General features: G+C 50.1%; 1 protein-coding gene across 3 annotated transcripts; it reads right to left on the bottom strand.

The window, feature by feature from the left end:
* Positions 1–584: 584 nt before the first annotated feature.
* Rhbdd2 (rhomboid domain containing 2) lies at positions 585–12,228 on the bottom strand. 3 transcript variants are annotated; one of them, XM_046422849.2, is made up of 6 exons: positions 11,977–12,117; positions 10,768–10,836; positions 9,411–9,818; positions 3,767–3,917; positions 2,135–2,221; positions 585–1,434 (listed from the first exon to the last, which is right to left on the bottom strand). In XM_046422849.2, exons 2-6 carry the CDS (start codon positions 10,793–10,795, stop codon positions 1,080–1,082), a joined length of 1,029 nt encoding a protein of 342 aa, XP_046278805.1. In that variant the 5' UTR covers positions 10,796–10,836; positions 11,977–12,117; the 3' UTR covers positions 585–1,079. The 3 variants fall into 3 exon arrangements, with proteins under 3 accessions (XP_046278805.1, XP_046278803.1, XP_046278804.1); XM_046422847.1 differs by lacking the exon at positions 10,768–10,836 and having other exon boundaries at positions 11,977–12,228; XM_046422848.2 differs by lacking the exons at positions 2,135–2,221; positions 10,768–10,836 and having other exon boundaries at positions 11,977–12,226.
* Between the last annotated feature and the right edge of the window lie 1,234 nt (positions 12,229–13,462).

Below are 13,462 nucleotides of genomic sequence, written 5' to 3'. Positions count from 1 at the left end.
CATGTCCATGAACGTGCCTGTGCTGCTGGCACACTTTCCTGACCTGGCCTGCGAGGAGCCCAGCTGGGCACTGACCAGAAGCCACGAGGGGTCCCTGGGGCTGGCCAGGCCATGAGCTCACACCCCCTCCTTGTCCTGCTCTGCTCCAGCATTTCCTGGGCTCACCTGCTTCCTGGCTCCGGGCTAACCTGGCCAACAGGAGACACGGACGGCCGACTGGCAAACACGCAGAGAGGCTGGGTGCTTCTCCAGTGGCATCGCTGCCAGTGTCTGTGCCACTGAGGGGTCTGTGGTCCTGTTGGCAGCCCTTCTCCTCGTGGTCCCCACTCCCAAGCTCTGGCCACACCTCCTCCTTCCTGGGAGCAGGGAGGTGCCCTGCGGCTGCCCAGGGCTGGTTGCCCAACCGTCCGCCTCACTCTTCCAGTTCTCCCCACACCTCTGCCCCTCACGCCCCTGGGACCCCACTCCTGACCTACTGGGCATGGTTGTTGGTCTGACCCAACCCTGGTCCCTCTCCCTCTTTGCCATGGCCCCAATCCCCATGTCACCTCCCCAGCCAGATCAAAGAAGCCACACGCCATGGGCAGGTTGGAGGCTGGTTCTTTATACAAAGGTCAAGGACACGACACAGGTCACCGCAGCTGGGTGCAGATGACTGGGGGAGATTTACTACAGAGGCCTGGGGGCTGCCCAGCACAGACACAGGGACACTGCAGGGGACAGAGCGTGTGCAGAGTAGACACAGGAAGGAAGGTGGCACTGGAGAGCCATCAGCAGCCCGACAGCCGCCCTTCCCTCCCACGTCCTCTGGGAGGAGCCCTGAGCCATGAGTGAGGAACTCCAGCTGGGCCACCAGGGCCACAAGATCCCATGATGTCACAGAGTGTCTCAGTTCTGTCTGTGTAAACTACTTCACAGAGCCGATGGGAGCACAAAGGGGGTGGAAACGGACATGTATCAAGGTACTCGACACGGCCTGGCACAGGAGGTATTCAATAAATAAGTTTTTGTCAAGAAAATCAGCTGACAGGACCTTCCTCGGAAGGCCGAGACGTGAGGTGACTTCCCTTAATGTTCTCTCAGGGCATGGTAACCCTGGAGGACTCCTTGGAGCCTGCAGCCCCTGGGGTGCCCAGGGTCCCAGAATACACTGTGCCAGGGCAGCTGACGGGGGCAGGGGGCTGGACCCCCATGGAGGTCCCCACAGAAGCCGGGTAGACGCTGGAGGAGTTAGGGTTCGGGCCAAAGTGGTTCTGCACATAACACAGGCCGGAGGTGGGCTGGTATGGGGGCAGGCTGGGCATGTGCCCAGGGACGGTTGGCCAGGAGGCCAGTTTCTGGCCGCTGGCATGCTGCATCTGGGTGACAGGGTGGTTTGGAGACAGATGAGGATGGCAGCTCTGTGTGGGGTAGGAGCCAGGCACAGGGTTCAGCCTGGAAAGGAAGAAGAGAGGGAAGGTCGTTCAGCCAGCAGTGACAAGGCCCACCAGGCCACTCCAGAGGGCAGGGCAGGGCCGCCGTCCTGCTCGGCACACACCACGCTCTGGTCATTTTCTGAGGCTACCTTTGGGGACCAAGTGAGGAAAAGGGCTGATCTCAGAGAACAGAGCCCCGAACAGCGAGCAGCAGCTTGAAGGGAGATGGAGCTTGAGGGGGGGCCTCCTCGCAGTGGCTCATCCACCAGTAGAGGGACTGACTGGCCAGGTCACAGCCCACAGCAATTCCACCCAGAGCGCAGCGCCACCGTGTGGCCTCCGAGGGAGCACAGGGCCCAGGCCCAGGCCACCTGCTGTCAATCTCCTACCTGGGCCCTCAGGAGGGAACTCAGGCGGCAGGAACCCCTCTAACAATGAGTGTGCTGAGGTCACAGACCCCGCCGCAGACCAGCTGCCTGAGTTCAGGTACAGGACACTTCATGTCCCCCTTCACATGACATTAAGAAATTAAACAATTCTTGGGGCTGGGGACGTGGCCCTGTGGTAGATGCTGGCCTAGGGTGAGGCCCTGGACTCCATCCCCGTCACCACAAAAGAAAACAAACAAACAAAACAACAATGAAAAACAGAAACAAAGTGAGAAACAAATTCCTCCAGAGCAGCCAGGGAGACAAAGCTGCCCCAAATGGCTGCCTCACCACCAAACGCACGCCGTCACGACGCCGCCTATGACCCACTGTTGGGCTGCCTGGGACACGTTCTGTTCTGGGCGTCTGCAGCAGGCCCTGGCAATGAAGACCGGACCCCAGTCATGTGAGGAACAGAAAGGGCCACAACCTCTCCCTGTCCCGTCTGCCTGTCATACTGGAGCAGGATCAGACCTGGCACTAGGGATGCACAGTGTCATGAGCCGTCCTCCACGGGCATGAGTTGTGGTTGGTGACCAGTGTAAGCTATTACAGAAGGGAGTCCCTCCCTGGGTGGAGTTGGCACCCTAAACCCTAAAGCCCTCTCAAGAGTCTTATGGGAGGCCGGGCGCAGTGGCACACACCTGTCATCCCAGAGGTTCGGAGGCTGAGGCAGGAAGATTGCGAGTTCAAACCAGCCTCAGCAAAAGCAAGGCCCTAAGCAACTCAGTGAGACTCTGTCTCTAAATAAAATACAAAATAGGGCTGGGGGTGTGGCTAAATGGTCAGTGCCCTTGAGTTCAATCCCCAGTAAAATAAAAAGGACCTTCCTCGGAAGGGCAATTTACGACCGAGTCACATGCCCAGCTCTTTTTATTTTGAGACGGATCTTACTAAGTTGGTGAGAGTCTCACTAAATCGCCAAGGCTGCCGGTGGACTTGAGATCCTCTTCCCTCAGCCTCCCAAGTCACTGGGACTTGCTCATTCTATAAAGTCTCTCCCTGAGTCAGATGCCAGGGATTACGTGCCCAAAGCAAAAAGGCAGGTTTGTGCTTCTCTCTCTCCTGGTGTCCATCCCTTCCTGCCAGGGCCAGCACACGCTGGGGCCACCTCCTGGAACGAACCCCAAGGAGCAGCTTCCAATTCAACTAGACCCGCATCCAGGCAGCGAGGAGGGGATGTGGGTCACCGACAGAGCATTCGGCTTCCTAGAAAGTTCCTTGTCTCAGGGGGACCACGGCAGGAGAGGTCAAGTCCTCTGCTGTGGAGTCTCAGCAGGGACAAGACCACGAAGAATCCAAGGGGCAGGGCAGTGTGAACAGGGGAAAGGGGTGGGAGGAGACCTGGGTGTGGACTGGAGACACGGGAACCCACGTGCGCTCTGTGGCCTCCTCTGTGACAACGAAGCAGCCCCAGGAGTGGGTGGCCTGCCTGGCTTCCCCAGAGAATGCACAGGCTGGCCTGGGACAGCAGCCTCACCTGCTCTTGCTGGTGGTCAAGGACAACCCTCCAGACCCCAGGCTGAGTCTGTCCTCAGAACCCCGTCGGCTGTGCGGGCTGTCCCTACCTCATCTGGGCCACACGCCATAGCTCAGTGTGACCTGCTGAGTGCAAAAACATGTCACACTGGCTGGGGGCACTCACACCTGATCTCTCTACATGTCACTCAGGACTATGGGCAAGTGTCCTCAGAAGCCACTCCCTTCTCCAGACGGTGGGGCAGCAGCCAGAGCACTGGGGTCTTTGAGCCCATTTTCTTCTATTTCCCTGGGCGTCACGCGGGGGAGGCAGGCGCGCTGGGCTGCGCCCCTGGCCCCTGGGTGCGCACCCATTCCCAGGCTGATCGCATCCCTGCACTCCCCTTGGGCCACGCTGGCCTTGGAGGGGTTGCAGGAGCCAGGGGGACATGTGCTGTAACTGACCTCCGGCTCTGGGCAGCCCTTCTCTCGGCTGAAGACCCGGAGACGTACTTGAACACGGAGACCCTCCTCATGAGGCTGAAGGGGAACTTCTGGTCGAGCTTCAGCGCCACTCGCTCCGAGAGGTCGATGGAGTGGCAGTAGGTGACACCATCTGGGAGGGCGGGTTAAGAGAGCAGAGCGGAGGAGGCACAGGGAGGCGACAGGGCTGCTGGGAACGTGGCCTGGGACACAGTCCCGGCTGCTCTCAGAGTCTGGGAGTTAATGCTTCACCCTCCCTTTGCCAGCCCGCCCCCCGTCCTGAGCTTTCTCACCAAGGCCGTCACGGTCATAAGCCAGCACCACCTGTCCTTGTGATGGCAGGAGCCATAGGGCTGTCCTAATATTCCTCAGAGGGATGACACCTTGCCCTAAACAGGGGGGCAGCCTGCTTTAATGTGTGCTTCTATGAGCCTCTTTAGCAGCATTAACTCCATACGCTGTTACCATTCCAAGTGACCCGAGAATGTCCTTGTCATCTGGTCTGTCAGGACCTCGGCCTACACAGCCACAAAGACTCAGCCCTTATTTATTTGTGTGTGGTGCTAGGGACTGAACCCAGGCCCGTGTGCATGCACGGCGGGCACTCTACCACCTGAGCTGTATCTCCAGCCCCTCACTCTTCAGAGGACGTTTAGAATCCTAGTCACTGGCCAACCCCCTACTTATTGGGACAACTAAAAACGCTGCTGTGCGTTTCTCCGTCCCTCCAGGAAGGACGCGTACCCAAGTGCTGATGGCAAGTGATAACCAAAGAGAGCAAAGCTGTCGTGGCTGCTGGCTTCAGAACCATCTCAAGATTCAGTTCTGCTTCTGACTCAGATGAAGCAATCTACCCGGCCTCCCATTATGCACTGCTGCCGTCTAGGACCTACACCTCGAACAACGGCTTCCACCCTCTGGAGGATGCTGCTGGCCTGGGATGTAAGAGGAGGTAAGCAACAGGAGCCAGGCCTCAGGCTTCCTGTCCAGAGGTGCTTCCCAACTGCAGCACAGACACAACGACTGCTCTGGGCCACAAAGGAGGCTACGAGTTTGGGAGGATGAAGCAGCTGGAAATGGCAGGTCAGGGTAAGGGCGAGGAGGGCTCCAGAAATCGGCACAGGAGTCCCCTGAATCTGGGCTGAACATGAAGGCGCACAAGGCGAGACTCCTCAAGCCAAGCAAGGGCTGCCGCTGGGGAATGATAACGGAAGGCCTCAGGCTAACAATTCCTGGAGCTGGACAAGGCAGGGACATGCTCAAGGTCAACTGGACAGAGTACAGAGACCTCGCAGAACACCCGGGACATTCAGAGGAGACTTTCAAAAAGACAGCGCCTTAAACAAAGGCACAGCGACTCGCTGAATAAAGGATACCCTGTAATTTCCCTGCAGGAGCTTATAAACTTCAGGTTTCTAGCACTTTTCATGAACAAAAACTTCATAAACTCACCACCTGTCATGAACAAAACCCAGAACAACAATGAAATCCAGCCTTCAGTATTTAGCTTCTGAAGGTCTAATTTAAAATAAAAACTGCCAGACATGTAAAGCAGCATGGGATAGGGTTCAAAGTCAGGGGAATAATCAAGAGAAACAACCAGATTCAGAAGGGGCAGAGACAGTGCTACTGCCAGACACTGATCGGAAAAGTTATTATAGATACATGAGTATTTAAGAATACATAATAAAGAAACCCATGAAGAATCTCAATACAGAAACAAAAAACTAGATAACAGAATCAGATGAGGCTTTCAAACTGAAATCCATGTGAGAAGGAAACACACAGTAGAACAGGTTTTCCATAGGTCAGACACGACAGAGTGCACTGACCCTGAAGGCACGGCATCGGAACCTAGCCTAGCTGAAGTGTAAAGAGAGAAAAGCTTGGGGGAAAAAAAAAGGGGCGGGGGGACAGAAGCCTTGCTGACCCTGAGCACAGCAAGTACTTAACCATGTTTAACTGTTAGGAGAAAGAGGATGGGAAAAATTTTCAAAAAACAATAATTTTTTTTTTCCAGACTTGATGAAAATTCTGTCATAGATCCAAGAAAATTCTTCTCAGATTCAAGATCAATGAGCCACAAGGAGAAAAAACACAATGATGCATCCTCCTGAGGCTACGTCATGAATTAAATAGCTGGGAGGGGGCTGGGGATGTGGCTCACGTGGTAGCGCGCTCCCCTGGTATGCGTGCGGCCTGGGTTCGATCCTTAGCACCACATACAAACAAAGATGTTGTGTCCGCTGAGAACTAAAAATAAATATTAAAAAAATTCTTTCAAAAAAAAAAGCTGGGAGGGCCAAGCGCAGCAGCCATGCCTGTGATCCCAGTGACCAGGGAGGCTGAGGCAGGAGGATTACCAAGTTCAAAGCCAGTCTAGGCAACTTAATGAGACCCTGTCTCAAAATAAAAAAGGCTGGGGGACGAGGTTCAGTGGTAGAACACTCCTAGAAAATCCAAGAGAGTGTCTGGAGGTTTGAGGGAAGATGGGAAAAGGGAGGTTGGATTTTCAGTGCATGCCGTGTGCGTGTGTGGGACTGTCACACTGAGGCCATTGATATGTATGATTAATACATGTTAATATTAAAAAAGGAATAGCTGAAAACTACTGATAAAGATAAAATGAAAAGATAAAGTGAAATCAGCCAGAAAGAAAAGGACTATCACACAAAGGGAACAATGAAAATGACGCACCAATTTCTTATCAGAAACAGAAAAAGCCTGCTGGGCGAAGAGGCCCACGCCTGAGATTTCAGCACTCAGGAGGCTGAGGCAGGATAATAGCAAACTCAAAGCTGGCCTGAGCAATTTAGGGAGACCCTGTCTTAAAATGAAAAATAAAAAGGCTGGGGTTTGGGGATATGGTTCAGTATGTACAACCCTGGGTTTAATCCCAGCACCACCACCAAAAAAAGGAGAAAACAAGTCAGACAATAATGCAATGACATCTTTAAAAGTAAAAGAGGAGTCTCAGGAGACCAGAAAAGGCTGGAATCCTGTATGCAGCAAATGAAAGCATTTTTAGACATCAAAAGCTGACAGAACTTGTCACCAACAGAAATGTCAAAGGAAGTTCCTTTAGGCCACAGGAAGATGATAGCAGATGGAAACTTGGATCCACATTAAAGGGGAACTAGAAACAATAAATATGTGGGTCAATGTTTGATGGCTTTTTTAATTAAAAATATAAACAATTTAACTATTTAAAGTCATAGCAATGTACTGTGAGGTTTAGAACACATGTGAAATAAAACATGACAACAAAAACAGAGGATGAAAAGAAGGCAAGGAAAATATAATGTTGTATTTGTATAAGGTCTTACACTGTGTATGGAGTGGCACGATACTTCAAAGTTGTTTATGATAAAATATATACTGTATGTAACCACTAAAAAAAAATTAAACAAAGGTACAGTTAACAAGGAAAGAAGATTAAATTCTATAATTAGAAAAATATGCAATTAAAGGCAAGAAGAGGGGGAAAGTATGGAACAAATGGCAAGCTGGTAGCCTTAAACTTGACCATACCAATAATTACACTAAATGTAAATGAGCTAAACATATTGTTTGAAATCAGAGATTCTCAGACTGGAGAACCAACATGCTACACATAGGAAATAGGATTTAAATATGAAGACAATTTTTTTTTCCAGCACTGTGGATTGAACCCAGGGCCTCACACATGCTAGGCAAGTTCTCCACCAAGGAGCTACATCTTTAGCCCTTTTTAAGTTGCCCAGGCTGTCCTGGAACTCATGATCCTCCTGCCTCAGCCAAGTAGCTGAGATTATAGGTTGTGATATCACGCCTAGTACACAGACATTTTAAAAAGGAAGGAAGGAAGGAAGGAAGGAAGGAAGGAAGGAAGGAAGGAAGGAAGGAAGGAAGGAAATACACTACATGAACCCTAATAGTAAAACAGCTGGAATAACTACATTGATATAAGACAACACAGACTTTAGGATAAAGAATATGACCAGAGATAAAAGGAGTCAATTTCCTCATGATAAAGGATCAATTATTAAGATAACATATAATTCTGAATGTATATTCATCCAAAGCAGAGTTTCAAAATGCACAAAACAACTGGAAGGCAAAAATGGAAAAACCCACAGTTAAGAGTTGTAGGTTTAGTACAAGAATACAGAAGATGTGGGCTGGGGATGTGGCTCAAGCGGTAGCGTGCTTGCCTGGCATGCGTGCGGCCCGGGTTCGATCCTCAGCACCACATACAAAACAAAGATGTTGTATCCGCCGATAACTAAAAAATAAATATTAAAATTCTCTCTCTCTCTCCTCTCTCTCTCTAAAAAAAAAAAAAAAAAAAAAAAAGAATACAGAAGATGTAAATGAAAGCAAGACCTCAACCTGAGAGACACAGACTACCATGTCTACCAGCCGCAGAACCCATGTTCTTTTCAAGAATAGTCACCAACATACCAAACGTTGGGTCAGAATCATACAAAGAATGTTCTGTACCTATATGAAATTAAGTTAGAAAATAACAAAAAGAAGTTTGGAAAAACCACTGATATTTTGAATTAAGCAACTCATTTATAAATTACCCATGGATCAAAGAAGAAATTCCAAAGAAAATTCCATTTTCAACTGAGTGGTAATGAAAACACAGTATATCAAAACTGTGGCTCAGCGGTAGAGCGCTTGTCTAGCATGTGCGAGGCCCTGGGTTCGATCCTCAGTACCACATAAAAATAAATAAAATAAAGGTATTGTGTTCAACTACTTCTAAAAAATAAATATTAAAAAAAAAAACTTGTGTAATGTAGCTAAAGTAGTATTTGTAGGAGAGTTTACATCATTTCCATTTTTATATTAGAGGATGAGTTTAAAATCAATGAAATTAAAAAATAAGAGCTTTCACTTACCAATACTTATACATAACCTCTCTTATTAGTACACAGAATCATGAGAGATTTTATATCTTGTCTAACCCCAATTTTCTTTTCCAACCCCACTAATTTTGATGTTTATAAAAGAAACTCCACTTTGTAGTATAGATTTCTTTCACTTGATTGCCAAAATATAGAAGCTGGAAAGCTTATTCTAAGTTTTAACTATGCTTACAGTGAAAGTCTCCTTCCTTCCTTCTTTTTTTTTTTCCTGAGAAAAAGATCAAGCCAAACAAAAACAGTAACAAAAAGAAATCTGAAGCTAAGGGTGTAGCTCAGTGGTTGAGTCCTTGCTCAGCATGTGTGGGGCCTTGGGGTTTGGGTTTGATTCTCAGAAACGCAAAAATAATCACAAACCAAATGTTTCCTATCCCTTTCATGAATATCTCCAGCTTTTGGGTATCTCAGATTCTTCCAATGAACACTCTTATGATAACTGATCAAATGTAGGTTTATACCTAAGTTTACAAGGAAAAAACCCCTCAAATTTAGTATATTTTGTCAACTGGTAGGGCTAGGCTAAGCTAGCACAAGGAGATGACTGTGTGAGGAAATCCTGGGCTGGACAGAGGAAGTGACCAGCACAAGGCTCCAGGGATCTCAAAGCTGCAGCCAGAGCCTAGGCTGCCTATGTCTGAGCCCAAGACTATCTACCTGCCCCCCCAGGTTCCCCCTTGGCCGGCATCTTTCTGAATTCCCTTCTAGAAGGATACACGCCAGCCCGACCAGAAGGCCACAGACGTTGCTCAGGAAGGAGGTCTGGGGGATGAGCCAAGAGGCAGCCAGCAGGAGCCAGGGCACCAGCACGGAGGGCACCACCACACCAAACACCAGGGCCCGCCTCATCCGAGAGCGGACAGAGGTGACTCCCAGCATGGCAAAGGCCACTGGGGTGAAACCTCTGGCATCCTCCACTTCCCCCAGCTTTGATAGTGACGACACAGCTTCAAATGACAGGAAGATGATCGCGGAGAAGATGGCGAAGATCAAGGTGAAGAAGCAGTGGCGGACGGTGCCCACAGTTCTCTCAAAATTGCCAGCAAAGCGCCAGATGATGACAGCACCGCAGAGCAGGGAGACTGGGTTCTCATAGACAAAGATGTAGGTCACCAACCTGTAAACTGAAAAGGGACCGGAGTTAGAGGCCCGCAGGTGAGAAAGCCAGGTGATAAGCCATCTAAGAAAGGGAAAGTAAGCCCCAGAGAGCCACTGAAAAGCAGTGATAAGCAGTGGGGACAACAACGGAGGACCCAAGACTCAGAGTAGAGGCATGAATGTCTAAACCCTGCTCTTCCCAGACCTGGAGAAGGTCGGAAACCAACTTCCATGTGTGAAAAAAATACTTTTTTGTCATGGAGTAGTCTCTGAATTTTAAATGCTTTATAATCCTTTTTTAGATTTTAATACTGACCTACCTCACTGGGCAGTTTGAGGGTTAATTAATTGTAACAGCTTCAGGGTGATTGAGTGGGTGTCACTTAACACTCTGTGTGCCAGTCTCCTCAGCTGTAATCCTGACCTCTCCTTCCATAGTGGCTGTTCAGAGGAAGAAAAAAGGGACCATGAATTATTTTGCAGCTATAAGGATTATAAAGCTAGCATTAATAATATAGAAATCAGACATCTTCCTTGAAAGCCTTACAGGTAGAATAATGGTTTATGTGCAATAAGACAGCAAAGAATCATGCTTGTTTTTCTAAACATGGTTATCTCTAATGTATTTTACACCACTGCAGGCCCACACATAAGCTGAAGTGACAGTGACTTGGGAGTCCTAAGACCTTCAGTGGAATCTTGGTTCTATCACAACCAAGCTGTTTGAGCTAGTCAATCTCGAGGCTTTAGTTTCCTCATTGCAAAGTAACAGGTTCAACTGGAGGCCTTCAAAGGTCCCTTGTATGACTGATGATCCTATGCCATGAACCCCACAACTGGGAAGCTGTGAACTAAAAAAAAGGGGGGGGGCTAGCTTTTTGCTTCTATCTGAGGAGGTGCCATGTGTATCTGGGGTGGAGGGTGCAGGGAACAGCTTCAGATTTGAGCAGGGAAGCAGGCTATGGAACCATATACCTGTCAGGCCGTCTCCAGAAGGCTTCATTATCTGAAGAGTACTTCATTATTTGTTGAGTACTTCCGAAACTGAAATTCCAAGTATAAATGTGAAAAGATTCTAGAAGCAACTATATGATTTGGGAACGATGTATCCCAAGGCTCTATTTCCAAACTATCATCCCATAAAAACAAAAAGCTAGGTTCCTATCTCAGTCTTATGACTTTTAACAGCTCTGATTCTTTGCACTAGGCTTCAATCTCATCTAAATAATGGTCAGTTTAATATGGCCTATGTCATAGAATCGCTGAGGATTAAATGAGATTAATGCATGGGAGTGTACATTGCAAAACAACAAGAGCCATACAAATTTCTTCTATTCCTTCCCAGAAAAGGAGGAAGAAGGGGAGACTAGGAATGTCTTTATGAATGGATGTTTATACTTAGTTGGTCTGCAAAATTACTCTCCCCCATTGGAAAAAAAAAAAAAAAACACCTCTCCAAATGCAGAAGCAGCCACCCCTGCCCAAGCTCTGGGCTTTGGGAGTCAGGACTGCGATATAAACTACGCAGAAGCCATTCCAGGCCAGGCGTGCGGTGGAGCATGCCTAGCAACTCCGTAGCTTGAAGCAGGAGGAGCTCCTCAACAACTTAGCGAGGTCCTAAACAACTAAGCAAGATCCTGTCTCCTGTCTCTAAATAAAATATTAAAAAGGGCTGGGGATGTGGCTCAGTGGCAAAGCCCCCCTGGGATCAATCCCTGGTAACCCCCCCCCCCAAAAAAAAGACATTCCAAACCTCCAGAGGACAGGACATTGATAAGAGTGGCAACAGACAATGCTCAGGTGTCGCGATGAAGGGGAAGAGATAATTTTTCGGTGGGGCTTTGGCCCTTGGCAGACGTGGGTGTGGGTATGAAATGGGAGCGGAGAGAAAACCACCTTTGTCATCAAGGAATGAGTCTGGAGCCCCGGCCAGTCTGGCGACGACCGGGAAGAAGCAAATTCGGGTAGGAAAGGGTGATAATGAAGATAAGGCTTGGGAAGGCGTGAAACGGGGAGGCGGGAGGCGGTCCTGGAGGCCGTGCTGGAGGCCGGACCTCCAGGTGGGAGCAACAAGCCGCGCACGGAGGCAGCGACAGGCTGGCGGGGAGGTCTGGGGCTGGAGTCCCCTGAGGCGCGAAGTCTGAAGCGGGGATCGGCGCCCGGTCCGGCCCCGCCCCTGCTCACCTTGCCAGTTGCGCAGGGCCTCGGACCGCAGAGAGAGGCCCGACGGCGCCAGGGGCGGCTGCAGCAGGAACAAGCGGGGCCCGGACACCAGCAGGGAGAGCAGCGCCGTGAAGAAGGTGGCGGATGGCACCTCGGGACACAAGCACCAACTGCGACTCCCGGGCCCCGAGGCCGCCATGGCCGCCAGACTTCCCGCGCTCCACCCGGTCACAGGTAGCCGGCCCTCGGCTTCTTCCGCCTCGCTGCGGCTGTTTCCCCTGGCAACAGCGGAAGTGCCGGTCGGAAGCCCCGCTCCCTCCAGGACAGCCCAATCTCGTGGGGCCGACCAGCCCTTCCAGGCGCGCGGGATGCCGGGAAATGTAGTTCCCACTCTGTGGCTGGGGCGGCAGCCTTGGAGAACGAGTCACAGGTCGGGGGGCTGCTTTTCCAGCTCCATTACTCCTGCAAGGGCTTTGATTTCGCCATCCCGGCTCTAGATGCCTAAGGAGCACGGTGTTTTGAGGCCCACAGAGCCCTTTCGCACCACGCCCCCTTATCCGCGTTCAACCCCAGTATACCAAAGGGAACAGCTTAGCAGGCTCCCTGCGTAATATAATTAGATGGCAGAGACACAACCAGAACTCGGTCCTCTCACTGGGGCGCCTGTAATTGGCCAAGAGGACAGCGAGGTCAGCTCCTTTGTTTGGACTGAAGAGGGTCTGCGCGAGGTGGGGCAGGGATTCAGTTGAAGAGACTAAGGAATCAGGATTGCGCTCTAACTCCTTAATCATCAAAGTCTATTTCAGCACTTCTCGTTTGAAAAGTGCTTTGGGCAATCAACAGCTGTTTCAGGTAGACACGTGGAATATTCTTTCTCCATTAGAGGTGCGCTGGCAAGTGAGGTAACTTGTCCAGGGTCATCGGTGGGAAGCGAGAGGACTAGGATTTGGATTCAGGTTTCCTGTCTGCCCCCACCACCAAGGTTCAGCCCTTTTTATCATTTGTTACAAATCCTTTGATATGCATACATTTGACTGGAGGCCACATAGACTTCTGAAAAACAAACAAATGCTTCACTCTGTGCTAGAGAGTGATGGTTTGCTTCTCAGATCCACCACATCCATCTTGCCCCAGCTCTATAGATCCCCAGCATCTGTGCTCCTCTCCAGCGAGGGCTCCTGCCTGCTAGCCCACTGTCACAGCTCCTCTGCGCCACCATTCCCTCCCTTTCTCCTTTGTTCTCCTTAATTCTGGATCACCCTTTATTTTTTCTCCTTAGACTTTTTAAGGGTGCTCCCTTTCTTTTCCAGGGATCCGGCCTGATACCCCCTCTCTAACATTGCAGGGGTATCTGGCTCCTTCTCCATCCACTACCCTACTGTTATTAGCTCTATTCCTTGCCCAAGGCTGCAGGATTGGGTTTGCCTCAGACCTAGATGCTGTCCCCACAATTTGGTAGCCCCTGCTGGCTCTGGTGGAGAGAGGGATCCTACTACTCCCTCACTCC

The sequence above is a fragment of the Marmota monax genome, unplaced genomic scaffold, assembly GCF_021218885.2.
Source record: "Marmota monax isolate L192 unplaced genomic scaffold, Marmota_monax_Labrador192_F-V1.1 WCK01_AAM20220418_F8-fsc00237, whole genome shotgun sequence".
Classification (NCBI taxonomy): domain Eukaryota; kingdom Metazoa; phylum Chordata; class Mammalia; order Rodentia; family Sciuridae; genus Marmota; species Marmota monax.
Note: the sequence above shows the minus strand (reverse complement) of the source record. Positions and strands in the feature narration are given on the sequence as shown.

What these genes read in the sequence shown, in the direction of transcription:
- Rhbdd2 (XM_046422847.1), bottom strand. Translation starts at nt 12,154, where the DNA reads ATGGCGGCCTCGGGGCCCGGGAGTCGCAGTTGGTGCTTGTGTCCCGAG. An exon ending in CCTTCTGGTCGGGCTGGCGT is followed by an intron (nt 3,918 to 9,410) that starts GTATCCTTCTAG and finishes CCGCCCTCCCAG; the next exon opens with ATGGTGTCACCTACTGCCAC. An exon ending in AGGGCTGCCCAGAGCCGGAG is followed by an intron (nt 2,222 to 3,766) that starts GTCAGTTACAGC and finishes CTTCATTGCCAG; the next exon opens with GGCCTGCTGCAGACGCCCAG.